Raw genomic sequence first — 17,705 nt, forward strand, 5'->3', positions numbered from 1 at the left:
TTAAAGATCAGTCTTTTAAAAGCACATGACAATCGTTCACTGCAGTAGCTGCTGAAATTAATCCAGTTAACCCTTTCAAGCACAGTGAATACAATGCCTACAGTATTAAGTGTGTGTAGGTACACATACATGCAAATTGCAGCACAAATTTTAGTGGTGGGGTAGTTCTGCATATGAAAAGAAACACAGAGACAGAAATCGCTGCTCCACTGAACAGAATGGCAAAGCAGACACTGAAGAGTTTTGTTTATACAACAACAACAACAACCACGCATCTGGGGCTCTCAGTAAGAGTGACTCGTTCTCGTATTCCTAAAGAGTAGGCACTGTTGTCCTATGGGGGGGGGGGAGGCGAGAATTCCGAGTGGTGACACTTCCTTCAAGCCAGTAATTTTTTTCTCTGTGTAATTACATAGATTCTAGTTTCACTCAAAACATTTTATTGTTGAAATGCTGTGCTTAACATGCCCACTGCAAACCAGATAGAAGAGGTGGCAGTTGTAATTGTACTTAAAAATCGCCACATTCACTGTTAGCATACTGAAATGGAACTAAGCAAACCACAGCCCAAGGATATTAGAGTCACTGACCCCTAAATGTACTCAGTTGTGAAATTCAGCAGAATCCGATTGGATAAGGGAGCTTTCATTTACATAATAACTAGGATATTATTAATCCCTGCACTCAGACTGGCTAAGGGCTATTAGCCACAGTCCATGAAGTAGAATAATCACTGAACAGTTGAGAGCTAATTCAGCTAGGGATTCTAACTGATAGGTACTTGTGAGGGTATAAGCCAGTCAAAAAGAATTTGCATAACAGTTATGCCATTAAACTCATCAACCTGCCTAACCCTTGAAAGCAAAGTAATTCATGTTTAAATTAATTTGGCACAGGGCAGGGGTGAATTGGTAGGGGCCCAATGGAACGTATAAGGCAACCGTTTCTACTTGGCTAAGACCAGTTATGAAGGGATGTATTGACACTGTTCAGTTATTGGTTAGTTAACTGATAAAATTCAGGGGGAAGCAACACGTTTGATATTTGCGCCAAAATTTGGTAGCCAGAGACTGACCCACTTTGAACTTCATTATATTAAATTCAATGTGATGCACAGCAGCGGCCCACATAGATTTATATGAAAGGGAGGGGAAGTCTTGAGCCTACTGCCCGCCCCCAAATAAACAAAGGAAGTGTTATTATTCTGAGGAACTGAAATGGTGCTTTCATGAACTATTTGAGTCACAATCTATTACAAGGCTTCACGTTTCATTCTTCAAGGTTAATTGATGAAATGCAGAAATAAGGCTGACTCTATAGGAACACATTCCTATGTGACAGCGTGAATGGACCTCATTTGGAGGTGACAGTATCCCAGGACACAACTGTTAAACGGTCTCAAAGATTTGGCAGGCAGAACTACTTGAAACTTGCTATACATTATAATGGGCAGAAACATATTATGGCAAATATTTACAATAACTAATTGCTGCACTAATGTACATTAGAGGCTTCAGTTTATGGGTTATCTTTGTATATAGACAAGTCACTGTTATCTGTTCAAAATGTGGATGTTACTTGATCCCATCTGACACCTTTATATGTGGTGAGCATGTTTGTAAATATTATTACTGAAATACAAAGTAGGAGGTGAAATATAATGATATATATTCCCATCTACTAACATGCCCTTGACTCAGACAAGATAAGTTTTTCCAAAAGCTTTTCACTTCTTTCAAGAACAAGGCAGATTAAGGGCCAAAGTATATGTGGCATTAAATGATCTCTGCATTTCATGTGCTAGTTTTTAAACTGTAAATTGCATCCATGAGCAAGGGCAGCCAAATGCTGGAGTCCCAGCATGCGAAGGGGAGATTCAATCCCTCCTTCCCTTGTTGTATTCCTATTCTAAAGCTGCAATATGATTTTGGGCAAATCCCCCATTGGAGCTAATCTGCCATTGGTCCAGTTTGTTCCTCTAAGTGGTAACAATGAGTAGAACCAACGTTCTAAGGAAGCAAACATGATATGTGACACATTCGAGACCTCTTCAGACCTAGGAGGCACTTTTAGCACAAACATTTGGGGACCCATTTATAAATCTTTTTCCATATATTTGTATGGTGGTATTGCTCCTGTTGAGACCCACCTTACCTTGGATCAGGCTGTGACCCACTAGTGAATCCTGACCCACTAGATGAAGTGGCTTACTAAATTAATTCTTAAACTTGCTAACAATTCTTTTTTAAAAAAACCAAACTTACAGAATTTGGGATAAAAACTTGCACCTAATTTGGATGTTATCTTTTAACAACTTGCTTTGCAGTATGCAAAGCTACTTGCATCCTGGCCTGTAACCTAAGGCTTTCTCAAAGCTTCACCTGTATTACAGCTATACAACAATTAGTTGACTATATTACATTAGAAACAGACAGCCCACAGGCCACGGACAGCTCGTGGAAGGCAGTCCCTTAAAATGTTCAGGTGCTATATGTCGTATTTCCAGAAATAGTGTCCAGGAGCTAGAAAGCAAATTATAAGAGTGAGCGTGATTTGTATGCCTTTCCTCATAATAAAGCCCTGCTGCTGAATAATGACTTTGAATATTTAGTTATGGTAATAGTCTTCATTCCTGTTGGCTACCACAGGCGACTGGAATATTCGCCTGATGGGGGTGGACAATGCACATCACTCAGGGCAGAACTTGTCACCCACTATGTTTTTGCTAAGTATGGTAATCTATAATGTGCAAATTATAGGTGAACACCCTGTTCATTTTACATATTTTAACCGCAGCCATCTGCTTAAACTGTCTGCCCTTGAATATCATAGTTCATAGGCATCCTTATATTCCAAAGCACAGGTGTAAAAGTATGGCCAGCAACCAACTGGGGAAAATAAGGTGTTAATTGCTGTAGAAAACGAAAGCAAACAAGAAATAAGCAAACACTTTTAATCATTTCATGTTCTTATCTTTGTAGGCTTTCATATCGGACTGGTCAAGACACATCTAACTGTGACACATGCAGGAACAGTGCATGTATAATCTATAGGTAGGTTAATAATTGCCATGTTCCTTTAAATTGGGTAAAAATGATTTTATTCTCTAGTGGAAGATCGAAAGCAAGTCAATGTTTTAAATTGCCATTTCAGCACGAATGCACAGAAGACTAGGAAATTAATGTTTATTGCACTATAAAATCCAATTTATAAAGTATTTCAGATATAAAAAGAGAAATGAGACGAGGACACTTGTGTGTTCTGTATTTGCACCAGGCACATCAGCATCAAGAGAACGTTGAGCTTAGGGGCAATGCTGATGAACTTGAAAGCAATACTCAGTGAAATCTCAGGGGTGCTTTGCGTTTCATGTTCCAGACTTCTTGTATGTACCTATTAAAAGTGTTAGAATCAGAAGTAGACACACTCATTTTGTTTTATGGAAAGACCGCCAGTCACAGACCTCCACATCATATCCACTTGATGAACACATGGTAACATGCATGTCTCTACTTCAAACACATTTTCAATGGGTACATATCATAGGTATCAATTAACATGTATTCATTAAAAATGCTAAGTGAACTCAAACTGAGAAACTGAAGGGGAGAGGAATTGTGGGGGGTCTGCAACATAACTAGTAGAATCAAGATAAATTATAAGCAAATAAATTTTAAAGTTTGAAACACTAAAATAATGCAGAATTTTAATAGCTTTAGCATGCTACATAGATAACATAGCACTGCATCAGAGGAAAATATCAAATATGTGCCACTATTCTCTGCAACAATGACAGTGAGGACTAGGTCAGTAGGAGGAAACTGACTGCAACAACTGAGTAGCTCAGGGAATAATTGTGGAATGCTTAGAACACAAAAGGCTATATTAGTGACTACATATTTTAAGTCTTATGGTGTCTGTTTGAACAATATATCAAACACAAATTGAAATGCAGGAAGCCTAATGCTATCTCATTCATTCTCCTTTGTAATGTATGCTGTTAAAGAAATTAGGGGCTCTAACTTCAGAAGTTAATATTTGGCATTCTGTACCTTTATGGGGACGCAGGTGGCATTGTGGTGTAAACCACTGAGTTTGCCGATCAGAAGGTCGGCAGTTTGAATCCCCGCGACGGGGTGAGCTCCCGTTGCTCGGTCCCAGCTCCTGCCCACCTAGCAGTTCAAAAGCACACCAGTACAAGTAGATAAATAGGTACCGCTCTGGTGGGAAGGTAAACAGCATTTCCATGGGCTGCTCTGGTTTCGCCAGAAGCGGCTTAGTCATGCTGGCCACATGACCTGGAAAAACTGTCTGCGGACAAACATCGGCTCCCTCGGCCAGTAAAGCGAGATGAGCGCCACAACCCCAGTTGTTTGCAACTGGACTTAACTGTCAGGGGTCCTTTAACTTTTTACCTTATTTTGTATTAAGGTGAACTAAAATAGTAACTTCATAAAGAAGCATGGAAATATGTAGAAACATATACATCAGATACATTAAATACTACAGTTCAGTTTGCATTTTAACACTGTAAAGAGGAGATGGGGAACTTGTGGTCCTCCCTATGTTGCTGAATTACAACTTCCATCATCCCTGACCACTGGCCATGATGGCTTGAGCAGAATGCAACTTGGAATCTAACAATAGCTGGAAGGTAACAGGACACCAGGACACCACACCCTGTGGTGAAGAATGTTCCAGATATTTTTAGAAAACCTTGTTCTTTCCTTATTTTTCATTAAATCCCCACTTCCAAACATTTTTCATTAAATCCCCACTTCCAAACATTTACACTTCCAAACATTTTGGGACGCAGGTGGCGCTGTGGGTTAAAGCCTCAGCGACTAGGGCTTGCCGATCGAAAGGTCGGCGGTTCGAAACCCTGCGGCGGGGTGCGCTCCCGCTGCTCGGTCCCAGCGCCTGCCAACCTAGCAGTTCGAAAGCACCTCCAGGTGCAAGTAGATAAATAGGGACCGCTTACCAGCGGGAAGGTAAACGGCGTTTCCGTGTGCGGCTCTGGCTCTGGCCAGAGCAGCGATGTCACGCTGGCCACGTGACCCGGAAGTGTCTCCGGACAGCGCTGGCCCCTGGCCTCTTAAGTGAGATGGGCGCACAACCCCAGAGTCTGTCAAGACTGGCCCGTATGGGCAGGGGTACCTTTACCTTTACCTTAAGAGCTCCAGACCAATGTTTACCTTAAAAAAAGGTCAAACCATTTTTTTTTTGGGGGGGGGGGGTTGTCCTGGAGTAAAGTTTCTGGAATAAAGGAGAGAGTGGAGAAAGAGTTGCACATCCTACTATTTCCCTGCTGCAAATCACGCTTTCCATAAGCAGCTGTTTGGTTAATGTTAGACACAATTGTGTTGTAATATGTTGCTTGGGTAGGTGGGAAATGAAACAGGAGCCATTGTAGTTGTTATATTTTTCAGTCAGCACTCAGAACCGTATGTACCAGCATGGGAGTCTGAGCTCATTAGGAAACATATATAAAACCCTTGTTCTCTATCCTGGTGATACATACAATCCACTACATCCAAACATTAGACTCAAACATACATAAAGTGTTAAACGTGTAAACAGTGCATCCAAGATGAGAAACATGAAACAGTCTCCCCTGTCTAAAACTTTCTCCTCTTTTTCCTGTCCCTGCTTATTTAGACTGCATCACCTTTCACTCCATCCATATTTTTACAAGGATAAACGTCACTGTCCACATTCCCATCAGGACAATAATAAAATCCAAAGAGCTGGAAAGAGAGGGCTTTCCTTTCTGGAAACTGTAATGCAAGAGGCAGCAGAGAAAAGCACTGCACTGTTCTCCAGAGACTACTGCCTCTCATGCTCACTCTGTGCCCAACACCACAAACACACACACACAGAGTCATAAACATATAATCAAAGGAAGTTCATTCATGTGGGAAAACCACCTCAACATACAAAGAGGAGAACCAGTCTGAATGTGAGATAGCAGACATGAGAGAATGGCCCTCTCTAAGCACCTCCACTTACAGACAAGAAACAATTTTCTAAATCTGCCCTGATTAAAGCATATTTTGTTTTGAACCAAGGCAGCTATTTAAGAGGTACTCATAATGTGCTTAAGAAGCTGTGTATAAACTCAGGAACATAATCGTAGGGTAGAGGTAGGATGTGCTTAGAAAACGCATATAAATGAAACCCCTTTAAACTGGCCTTAACTGAAGCATAAAAAGCAGCCTTACAGCAATAAATCTATTGCCCTCCTGACTACCCAACTGCATCCTCTAATGTCAAGTACAGCAACTGAGAAAGTGAAATGTAGAAATTATTAAATGTAATTAATTTTTCTCAATGTGACATTCTTGGAATGTTAATGTACCATGGCACAATAGCTGGTGTCTAATTAAAGACCATCATGGCATGAAAGATGAAGATTTCAAACAACTTAAATCTTCTTTTCCTGGTTTTTTTCTTTTATTTTACTGTTCATCAAAATACCTGATTATTTTGACCAACTTTATCAGTGCCTAATATTTTTAATATACACCGAAGCTCTTCTTCCTACTTTCTGGACAGATTTCAAAGTAGTATGCAGTTGGCTACTTGGTTTTTATGTACGGGGAATTTGGTTTGTCATATATAACGAGGATTTATTTATTTTTTAAAGAAAAACATGTGCTCCTAATGCCACATTGGAAAACTTGCTCAAAGAAAGGGGGTGGGATTCTCACTGGTGATTCCCCAAATACATCCTTTAAAATACCTTCTTTTCTTTTTTTTAAGAATGTGTAAGGTTGACTTGGGGTAAAAACTGTAGGGAAAATAGTAAGTGGACACAAAAGCACAGGTAATTAAAGCCTCAAGCATATTTCCAAAGAGATAATGGAAATGAGGCTTGTGCTGAGTGTTCTATCCAAGACAGTCAAGAATCTCCAGCCTGCCTGGCTCTCCTGCTTCATATAGTCTTATATCCCCAACCAGGGCCTGATTTAGGTTTGATGAGGCCCTAAGCTACTGAAGGTAATGGCGCCCTTTATATGCCCAGCTGTCCTTTGTCAACAACAAATTGTCACTGTCTTTGTGTTGAATATATGCTATATGGTAATTACACAACACAAAACAAAACACTGTTGCTGTATGTAGGTTTTATTTTATTTGTTTTTATCTAATATTTTGGAAATGTACATCCAGGTTTTTTCCTTTAAATTTTTTTGGGCCCCCCCCCCCCTAAGCTATACCTTGTTTAGTTTATATGTAGATCCAGCACTGTCCCCAACTAAATTGCTGAAAAAGGCAGGATAGCAAGGATAGCCAGCCTGCTCTTCCACAAGGAACATTGTTTAGTACTCAGCACTATAGAACACTTTTTGCCAACCTATGTGGGCTTCAGATTGTGAAGAGAGGTCTGCAAAAGTATTTTGTGATGGGATATGGGAGTCAGTTGTTCAGTACTTTTTAAAAACAATGACACTGTGCTAACCCGAGCAGCCTTATGGATCCCAGTATCAGTTTATACTGCTCATTTGATTTCACTGGTCAAAGTCTAACATCTTACACATTCAACTCCCATTTATAAAGTAGGGGGGGGGGTCTAAATCTAGAAAAGTATGATAGCATATACATAATGCAATGCAATGCATATATATAGAAGTGTAGAAGTGTCTACTCTCTTTCTCTCTCTCTCTCTCTCTCTCTATATATATATATCGTAAGTAGACACTTCTACATAAAACATATTCCATTAGTTAGTAGCAAAATCTTGCATTATCTATCTGTAATTTGTCTTATGAGAAGATACTGTTAAATGCACTGACTCACAAGCTAGAATAGATGACCAAGCCTCAACTTTATAATTTAAGCTTGCCCCAAGCCCATTAGTGACTGCATGAATTCTTTAAAAAATACAAATTTATTTCATAGCTGAGGAAAAAAATGGCAACATTAAAAATTCATAATACACTGGAGTGACAATTCTTTTCAAAGTATTGATTAGAAAAAAACAGATAAAACCCCTAAAGCTTTCATATAATGAATATAATAAAATTATTCTTTTGTTTCGCGCCGACAAATGTTCAAGCTGAGAAAATCTATCCCATTAGTATTAAGATCACAAAACAGAAGATCAAGTATATCCTCCATTCAAAATCAGTTATATTTTATAGAACAGCAAAGCAGAAGTACCACCAAATGAGATTAATACAGCTAAAAAGTTATACATTATCACCATTATCAAGATAGAGCCAGGAGCTCACATATTTCTGCCTTATTATGACTTACCATTGAGAAGTACTGTAATGGCACTTGTATGCAGGAAAGGTATTAATCCGATTCCTAGCCTGTCCAAAGTAACTTTTAACAAAAACTGAAAATTATATTCATTCTATGATTATTTCCTAGTAGAACTGCTCTTTCTACCCCAGTTAAAAACAGCTTTTGTTTAGTATTTTGTACACGGATCTTGGGCACTTACCATGAATTATCTTAATGGAAGAACCGTCTAAAGCATTCATAACAGAATTCACTTTTGTTAGAAAGTCAGAAGCACTCTAAGTGCTCATTCAAGGCTATTTCAGGTTCAGAAAAGATTTTGTATCTAAAGCATACTGATTAATTTCTGCAGCAAAAAAAAAAAAAAAACCCTTAAAAAAAGCCCTGATTAAACCAGACTACAGAAGTTCTTGAGAAATATTCATGAAAGCCATGCTAATGTATCATTTGGCTATTTTCTGTTCCTCTGAATTAAAAAAAAATATGTATTTGCTTTACGCAGTAATTTAATTTTACCCTAGGTATTATGGTTCTCCTGGTGCTAAATTCTGACTCAACTAAAAACAGATTATTACAATCTGAAATACAATCTTCAAGTCCAGATCAGCAAATGAGAAAGTTAAGACGATCTTAGTAGATGAAAGCTAATTAGATGATATAAAATCACCACTAAGTTATGTCTCAATAGGGCATCTACACACCTAAGAGATTTGAGGATCAGTGTTTAAAGTTCTCAAAGCATGACACAGTAATTCTTGAAGCAAAGCCTGTTTAACTTAGTTAATGCAAACCATAGAGAACAACCCTTAAAGAAAAATTTAAAAGATAAAAAGCATACTATAAAGATACATGGATATACAGACAATAGACCAAATTCTCCCTTTGTCCCACAAAGTAAGTTTGTTCCTGTTGCTTATCTCATCAACTTTGACTTGGATTACAATCTACCCTAAGTAGGAGACACTTCTAAAAATGTAGCACAGATGATTCTCAAAGAGTTGTTAGGCTACATCCATATGATCAGCTTAAAGTGTGTCATTATTTCAAGTCACAATTAAAAGGCAATAGAATGATATTCAGTTCACGGACACATTCCAGATAAAACAGTATATTGGTAGGGTAAAAGTAAGGGGTTGATCTGCTGCTGCTGCTGCTGCTCCCATTTATTATATGGATTATGTGAACATCAACAGACAAAATAATAAGCACTTTGCCTGCGCAGAGGAGGCTTACAAGGGACATCAATATGATAATGTGTTGGATGCAAGACAGACAGACAGATAGACAGACAGACAGAATTGATAAACTAAAAGGGATCTTCCTTCACACTTTCAGGTAAGGGGTGTTTAGTTGGCAGAATTGAGGGAAAGGATTCTAATTTGGTATGCAATGTTATTTTGGAGGCTAAGCAATGTCATGTGAGAAAGGGGCGTGGGTGTTGGAGCTGAGGCAAGATTTCGGCAAGCAAGGAAGAGCTTGCAAATGTGAGAGTCAGTGGCACGTGAAATAATTTAGAAGGTGAAATGTTGGGAGGAACTTGGGGGCAGGATGATTTAGGGCAGTTTCAGGCGCCAATTACTGATCCTATCTATAATTGTCCTACCCATATTCATCTTTTTCACTGGATATTTTGGACTATGACACCTGAAAAAGCTGCTGTGTGTGTAAGCATGTCATTCCATGGATACACAATTCAAGTCTAGCTATGTGCTTATTTTCCTGTCATGAGATCCAAAAGAAGAGATCCATGCTGCTTAGAAATGTTAATGGTTAAGCGGTATAGGCATATCCATCTACCCACAGGAAAAAACCATGTGCCCAGCTGGAAATTTGCTACATGATTTCCCACAGCTCAAGAGGCAAATCAATGTATAGGTTTCTATTATTATTATTATTATTATTATTATTATTATTATTATTACTACTACTACTACATATATAGCAACACTAACAAAGTAGTTCAACAAAAGAAGAAAACCATTGAGCATGGTCAGTGGTTTTTAAAAAGCAGTTTGCCTGTTCACCATGCTTCACACGTGCTATCTATATCTCTCCCTATAACAATTGCTGGTCTGAAATTGATTGGAAATATTGAATTGTCAGCACCCAACACAAACATGGTGTCCTAGCCTTAACAACTCAGTAGCTCAGGCCACTAAACAGCAAAATACTTGGCCAAACTATACTGGTTTGTAAACAAACATACCAACAAAAAAGCTCTTTAAGCCTGATGCAAGTATATTCAAATCCCTTCTAGTGGCATGCATACTCTTTAACTTGGGTCCTTTCTGATCCTTGAATCTCACCATTAAGTAACTTAAGCTTAGTCCTGTATTCCATCTGTTAACCAGAGATTTAAACGGACATATATTTTTGTACTAATATTTCAATAGAAGCAAAAACACAAGCAATGTACCATTGCTCCAGCCATTGCTTTGGCACAATTCTGTCCAATATATTGGATACTGGGGGTCAACCTCCTTAAGTTAATGTATCTTAGAATCCAGGCGAAAATACATAAGCAACACTTTCTCTTTAAATCTTACATATACAGCTGAAAGATTCCTGTGTTAATTAATTTATAATAGCATTCGAAGTATCTCCTATATCTTAGAAGCTCTGAAATGTATCATGTAAAATAGGATTACTGTTAGATCGAGTTTCCACACTCAGTTTGTACAGGGATCTCACAATGGGGTGATAAATCACAATGGTTACTTGTTCCTGTATCTCAGATTCTATCATCAAAGAATCCTCAGCCCTATTTTTTCACATGGATATGCAATGATAGGAGCGAACAAATACATTAGATTTAAAGGGATATGTCACATTGTGTAATATTTTCCCATTTTTTTGTGGGTGGGTGGGTGGGGGTAGGTAGGTTATAAACCACATTAATTTTTCCCTTAGCTATGAGCCATGCTTAAGTTTATGATTGTTTTGCCTTTCCATCATTACTTTTGCTTTCTTGGATCCATGAACAGGTGAGGAAACTTGCTATATAATTAACCTACTTTGTGTTACACAAGATTGCCGTTCCAAAATTGTGTGTGTGTGTGTGTGTGTGTATCTCCTTGCCCAGATTGCTGTGCATTACCATTACTAATTGCCCTTTTGCTATAGCGTGAAATCATGCCTCTTTGTTTTTATAAATTAAATCTGAAATGTATTTTGCTAATGTATGTTGATCTCTTAGCTATAATTTCTTCTGAATCTTTTTTCCCTAACTGCAGGGCAGCCAGCAGGGCTTTCCACTCCACATACTGCTTACAACTTAGGATGCATATTTTATGAGCTTAACTTTACTTTTATGTGGCAATTTTAAACCTTCAAATGAGTAACAGATTTGAATTTGTTTCTCCCTTGCAATCTTTATGTTTCAAAGTTCTGTTTAGTAACATGTTGATCTGTGCCAATTTGACAAGCTTTATCTTTATAATTGGCTGAGCTTCAAGTTTGAGTTATGTTATATGCAGCCAGGATTTTGCCTTATAGAGACAAAGCATAAGCAAAGAGGTCATTATTTCAATAAGTTTGTGCAAAGCTTAGAAGACGATCTTTTTCAAATACATATAAATCAGATTGTGATGCTCATTCATTCAAATGATGTATTCAGAACTCTACAGTGCTGATCCCTTTCATGTGTGTGAAGTTGGTAGCTTAAGAACAGCTAGGCAAGGGTTTTCATCCAGTTGTTTACCCCAAGTAGATGGAACTTCTTAATTTATCCCTCATTAGCTGCAAACTTACTCTATCATGGTTTCAGAGGTAATTCCCAACAGGTAATTGTGAACCATCCAAGAGGTTGTTGCAGCATACTTTATGATCCAAACAGAAGACTGCAGCTAGTACAGGGTTAAACTAATTTATCCTGGATCAGGATATTGTTCCTTCATTGCAGGGTTGGACTAGATGACCCTCTGGGTCTCTTCCAATTCCACAATTCTGTGATTCTACGAAATGTCAGAAACACAATGTGTAGAACATAAAACCCTGTATTGTTTTGCATGTCCCTCTCCCAGGGGGAGTTTTGTACCTTTACCCCAATGTCTCATAATGTTCTGGTATTGGATGCCGTGCATTGAATGATGATATTTTCTAAAAGAGCAACACAGCTTTCATTTCACAATAAATCTCTTTAGGAGTATAATTTCTAAATCTTAAAAATATCCCCAGACACACAGAGATCCCGTACAGTTAGCAGGTGCATGAATTACCATGTTTGCACAAGGGACTACAGATGCCAAACCCTCAATCCAAACATAGACCCAGTTAGTGTCAGATTGCAAGTGCACAAAGTACAAGAACATCTTACAGCTAAATATTTTGGGGAGAGGGGTAGAGGAGAGCAGAGAAGGGGCGTATATCTTAAAGGTAAAATGACATGCTTTCAATGCAAAATATCCCAGTTTTAATCCACGGCATCTAAAGTAGTTGTGGGATAGACTTCTGTCTAAAACTCAGAAGAGCCTTTACCAGTAATTGTAGTCTGGGGCAGTCAATATGGCCTGTTTCAGATATTGTGGGCTCCAACTCCCATTAGCCCCAGCCTGCATGGCCAATGGTCAGGGATAATGGGAGGCTTAGAAAATACTGACCCAAATGGTCTGACTTGGTATGATGCTATGGGGTACCATAGGCCTCACATCATTATTTAGTTGACACATTTAAAGTTTGTTATACATTTCAACCTTCTTCGTAACTATTTTATAATATACTTGTCAATGTGTTCTGTTGAAGGAATATAGACATTTGATTTTCTTCAGCATGTCACACTCATTTTCAATGTTGACTTACCTAAAATCTTTACCTTGACAACTGATTTTGGTTTTCTTCTTTTCCTTCCACTATTTAGTGTGGAATTAGATTTTAAGCAGCAAGAAGACAAACTACAGCCAGTTCTGAGAAAACTTCATCCTATTGAGGAAACTCAGGTTGCACCTTTGCCTTATTCCCAGGAGAGTTACTCCTCAACTCCCAAGCAAAAATCCAAAACTGAATCAAAAAAGCACGGAAGATGGAAACTCTGGTTTCTTTAACTAACTCCGTAATATATGGAATTTTAAGGCCTTCTTCAAAAAACAAACAAACACATCCACACACAAAGTTGTGGAATTTTTAAAAAAGGGATCTTGGTAATCTGAGCAGGTGACTGTCAGCAAGTGTTATACTGACAATATTAAAGAAGCATTCTGTTCTCACCATATGTACCAAAAAGGCCTTTGTACCTATGAACTAACTTTCAGGAGCAAGGCGTTAAATCACACCTTGCCAACTTTGTATTCAAATTTCACCAGTGTGGGATGTAAAAGAATTTTAAAAACCAGGATAGAAATTTAGGTTAGAAAAGTAAAACTACTCTCCCCCAAGTCCCTCAACCCACAATCATTTTTTAAAGAAACATTTTAATGTCAAACTGCCATCTTGCTCACATCTGAGTATATCAATTCAAGTAAGATTTGTTTTGATTTCTTTTTGTGAAGGCGAAGAGCAAGCCTTTTGGTTCCAAAGGCCTTCATTGTACATCTAATTTTCCAAATATGCTGGGGTTGGGTAGTGCCATTTTCAGCACATAAAATCCTGAGGAAAGCACAATATTTTCAAATGGTCTGAGACCATGAATAATCTTTAAGATGTGACTATGTGTAAACTTGCCTTTATGTGCTGTAGCATTAAGCCAAGTGATTGCATCTCAGTTAAATGCTGGCACCTTTTATTTAGTGTCATTTTCATTGCCAGACCTACTGCTCACTTTATATGGGGAGCAATGAAAAGCCACCCATAGTCAGGACATGCCTTTAATCACTGAAAAGTTGACAGGGTCAAAGCTAGGGGCTCTTAGCTCTCTTAGATATCATTTTTAATCTGTTGGTACCCAACAGCTAAAATTATATATTCTTGGCACCATATTTTGGGAGGGGGGGAGGAGAAGAGATGGATAACATTAAAGTAACAGATCATTGGCAGCTGCCACAATTTAATACTCTTTTGTAATTCAGTCTTGAAAAACACTATACACTATTGACACACTGTGCCAGAAATTTTATAATGTGTTGTGCTTTTTAAAAGTTCACAAGAGCCTGGCAATTTTATTTAGTTGCGCATTCAAGAAAGATAGCCAACCATCCTGACCTCCATATTTCGTTCAGTATTAACAGATCAAAACCTTGAATGAAAATGTGAAAACAGACAACTTTAAGATAAGGTTATGGATTTACAAATCAGTCCTCATACAAAATCCATTGAAGTTGAAAAGTGTCCCGGGATTCATTGTAAAAAAAACAACTGGTAACCTTAAGAGTAACATTTAAAATTCACCCTCAACTGTAAACCTTGGGCATGAGCCATCCACTTTCTTTATTACCCACGAATTTCAAGAGGAGGAAGCCGAATACTAAATTCTCACCAATATCAATACAATAAGGAAGTTCTTAAATTTGGTTGTGTTGTATCCTGATTTTTCCCCATATTTTTAAATCGTGTCTCAAGAGGAAAAAAGTATGTTATAATGACTTTCCTTGTAAACTTTAGGATTAAGTCAGACTTCTCAGATCCTTTCTAGTTTAATTTTCAACAGGGTATATGCAAGGTATTAGGTCTACAATTTCATGTCTTGAACAAGCATTTTTTCAATACTGGGAAGCAACAAAAAGGGAAAATAATTTTACTGCTAGAATTCCACACAAAAAAGGAGAAACAAGTGTGTGACATGCTATACTCCACTTACTTCAATCTCAAAGTCATTATTTAAATATTGCCAATTTTATATGACTCCCCAAAAAAGCAATTTGGTCATTTTTAGGGGGAAGATAAATGCTTCACTTAATGAGTTATGAAAATTCAGTATGTGATTGTTATGGTCAGCTTCAAACAGTACTTCCTATTTATGCTTTAACGAATAATTCACACCTTTCTAGTAAAATTCCAAGAGGGCTACAAATCATTGTACATATTCCAAAATATTTTTTTGCGAAAGCTGAAGGATGAGAAAGGCATTTCCGTGCCATGAAGGAAAGTGCAATTGTTTTATGTTGGACGGGGGAGAATGAAACAATGTATTTTATAATGTTTTTAATTAAAGTTCAAAACCTGTTTACAAAAGATCCCACCATAAATATTTTAGAATTCTAAATATCTCAGAACATAAAATATATTATTTTTATGAAAACAGAATCCTCAAATATAAGCATATGTATATTAAACTAAGATGTTTATTATGATACTGCAAACATCTTCACATACAGAGCAGCTCAGTTCCTTTGACCATTGATGCATGGTCTTAAAGAGGATCATGGCCATTATCTTGATCCAAAGAAGTACAAATGGGAAGTCTGCACATGTAGAGACTTCTGTTTACTTCTGCTGACACTATAACCCATAATACACCCCAAAACGCATTTGAAAATTCCCCCAAATCTAAAATATAGTTTGCTATCCAAGGCAGGTAGTTACCATTCAGTGACAGTGACAGAAGCCCAGCTATATGCATTCATCCCCTCAAACAACAACAAATTGGGTCAATAGTCCAAGCTCTACAGTCACTATCTCACAAGTTGCAAATGTGCTTGCTGAAAACTGCACATGCATATGTGCGCTTTCTCCATTCCCCTCCCCCTCCAGCAGCCTTCATTGCCCCTTCGCCTCACCCAACCCCACCAACACAAAACCAGGTTACGACTTAAATCAATGCAAAGGTTGTTGGGCTTAAAGATTGTTAGCTGCAAGAAATGCACAACGAAAAAGTGTGCAGTCTTCTGGTATGTATGGTAAATATCTGCTGGTTAACAAATTTAAGTGTTTTCGTACCCGGGCCAAAATACGGATAGTATACAACTACACATATTTTAAACAAACAGCTCTCTGATATTCTTAGCATTTGATCTCTGTGTTACAGAAATAGCCCATATTCTCATGGGTTTCCATTTACATACAAATCTACAAAAACAGTATTTTGTTTGTTGCCAAGTAACACAAAAGCTACATTATACAGGTATCAAGGTGGAAAAAGAGGTGCTGGGAAACCATTTTGAAGCTGAAAAAAATGAAACTAAATTAAATGTTCTATATACATGAACGGAGTATTTTTCCTAAAACGCTGACAAATTTTAATTCCTACACTTCCTCTATCCAAAAGGTAAAATACATATTCTTGCTCAAAATTACATATTGTGTTATCGTACCATACTATGTAACTTGTAATAAAATGTTCTCTGCAAGTGTGTAAACCGTATCATATTGTATTACATTTAGGATCACTCAGGCACAATTTAGAATTTTATGGAGGGACAATTTAATTCTTTAAAATTTGTAGCCAAGTACAATACGTGATTGAGATGTGAGATGACGATAGTTCCACTTTATTGAGATCTCGTATAAAACCAGGTAGGACACCTAAAAGTAAGTGTATTTTCATTCTCCAATCTGGCATACTCCGTAAATTGCTGCTGTGTTCATTAGCAATATCATGTGGTTACAACCACTGGTTTATTTATAAACACACTTCCATATCATGCTTTGATTCCATTTCAAACCAATAAATGCTGCAGTAATTTTATATTACTTGCTATTTTCATACTACAGGGACAATATTTTCTAAGTTTGCATAATTCCCATAAAGCAACATAGTTCTTTGTTTTGGAATTATTGGGAAACAATACATGTAAATATCACTTGTTTTCTTAAAAAAAAAAATACACCACTGTAAGATACTTTACAGAGTCAGGATAAAATGGAAAAAATATTAAAATTATAAACACTAAATATATGAATTGTTTGCTTTTATTTTAAATATTTTTGCTTCCGAAAACTTCTGTACAACAAATTACTGGCTGTGCTGTCTCTATCCCCCCCCCCCCCCGCAACACTTCATTGCTACACTTTATCAAGTTTTCTAAATCCAACAGATTAATTTTTCATGAGCAATTTAAAACTGAACTAGTTGTCAAGATAGCATTAGCCCAACTGCACCTCTGCAACAGTACCAAGCTCCTTCTCTGTAAACTTAGTAATTATTGCCACTAATAGCATCGTAAAGGCACAGTATTCACTGCGTTAGAAGGAAGCAATGGGCTTTCAACATTTCTTAGCATTATTTCCATATCAATAAAGTATGGGTGTACGCTATTTAAATTAATGTGGACTCTCTTGAAATATACTCTACAATCATTTAGCTGAAATGCAGCCTGTTAAGTTTTGTGGGTTTTTTATTTTTTATGGAAGTACAGGTACACTTGAAATGCTCACATTCTGCAACAGATGAACAATTTCATAGAGGGAAACCAAATATGACTTGATTGCAATTATAGTATACCATAAGGCAATACTATGCCTCCTCGTGTATGAAATAAATCAGACAAGGATCATCTTGCTTGTGTAGCGCCATGATAGTCAGATAGTCTACTGTAAGTGAACTGAACCAGAAAGTCCAGTTTGAAACTTGCCTCCAGTATTAAATTCAG

The 17,705-nt window shown here is 37.6% G+C and overlaps 2 protein-coding genes across 5 annotated transcripts in view; one reads left to right on the plus strand and one right to left on the minus strand.

Moving 5' to 3' along the window:
- Positions 1-16,979, plus strand: part of INSYN2A (inhibitory synaptic factor 2A) — a 58,784-nt gene extending 41,805 nt beyond the window's left edge. For all 3 annotated transcript variants that reach the window (XM_079977151.1, XM_079977152.1, XM_079977153.1), the window contains 2 exons: positions 2,982-3,053; positions 13,103-16,979. In XM_079977151.1, the coding sequence (XP_079833277.1) occupies positions 2,982-3,053; positions 13,103-13,286 (256 nt within the window). In that variant the 3' untranslated portion in view covers positions 13,287-16,979. The remainder of the gene's footprint in view (positions 1-2,981; positions 3,054-13,102) is intronic.
- The window catches only part of DOCK1 (dedicator of cytokinesis 1), a 361,208-nt gene that overhangs the window by 216,234 nt on the left and 127,269 nt on the right, over positions 1-17,705 (minus strand). The gene's annotated exons all lie outside the window — the stretch shown is intronic.

The sequence above is a fragment of the Podarcis cretensis genome (genome assembly GCF_951804945.1).
Source record: "Podarcis cretensis genome assembly, chromosome: 5".
NCBI lineage: Eukaryota > Metazoa > Chordata > Lepidosauria > Squamata > Lacertidae > Podarcis > Podarcis cretensis.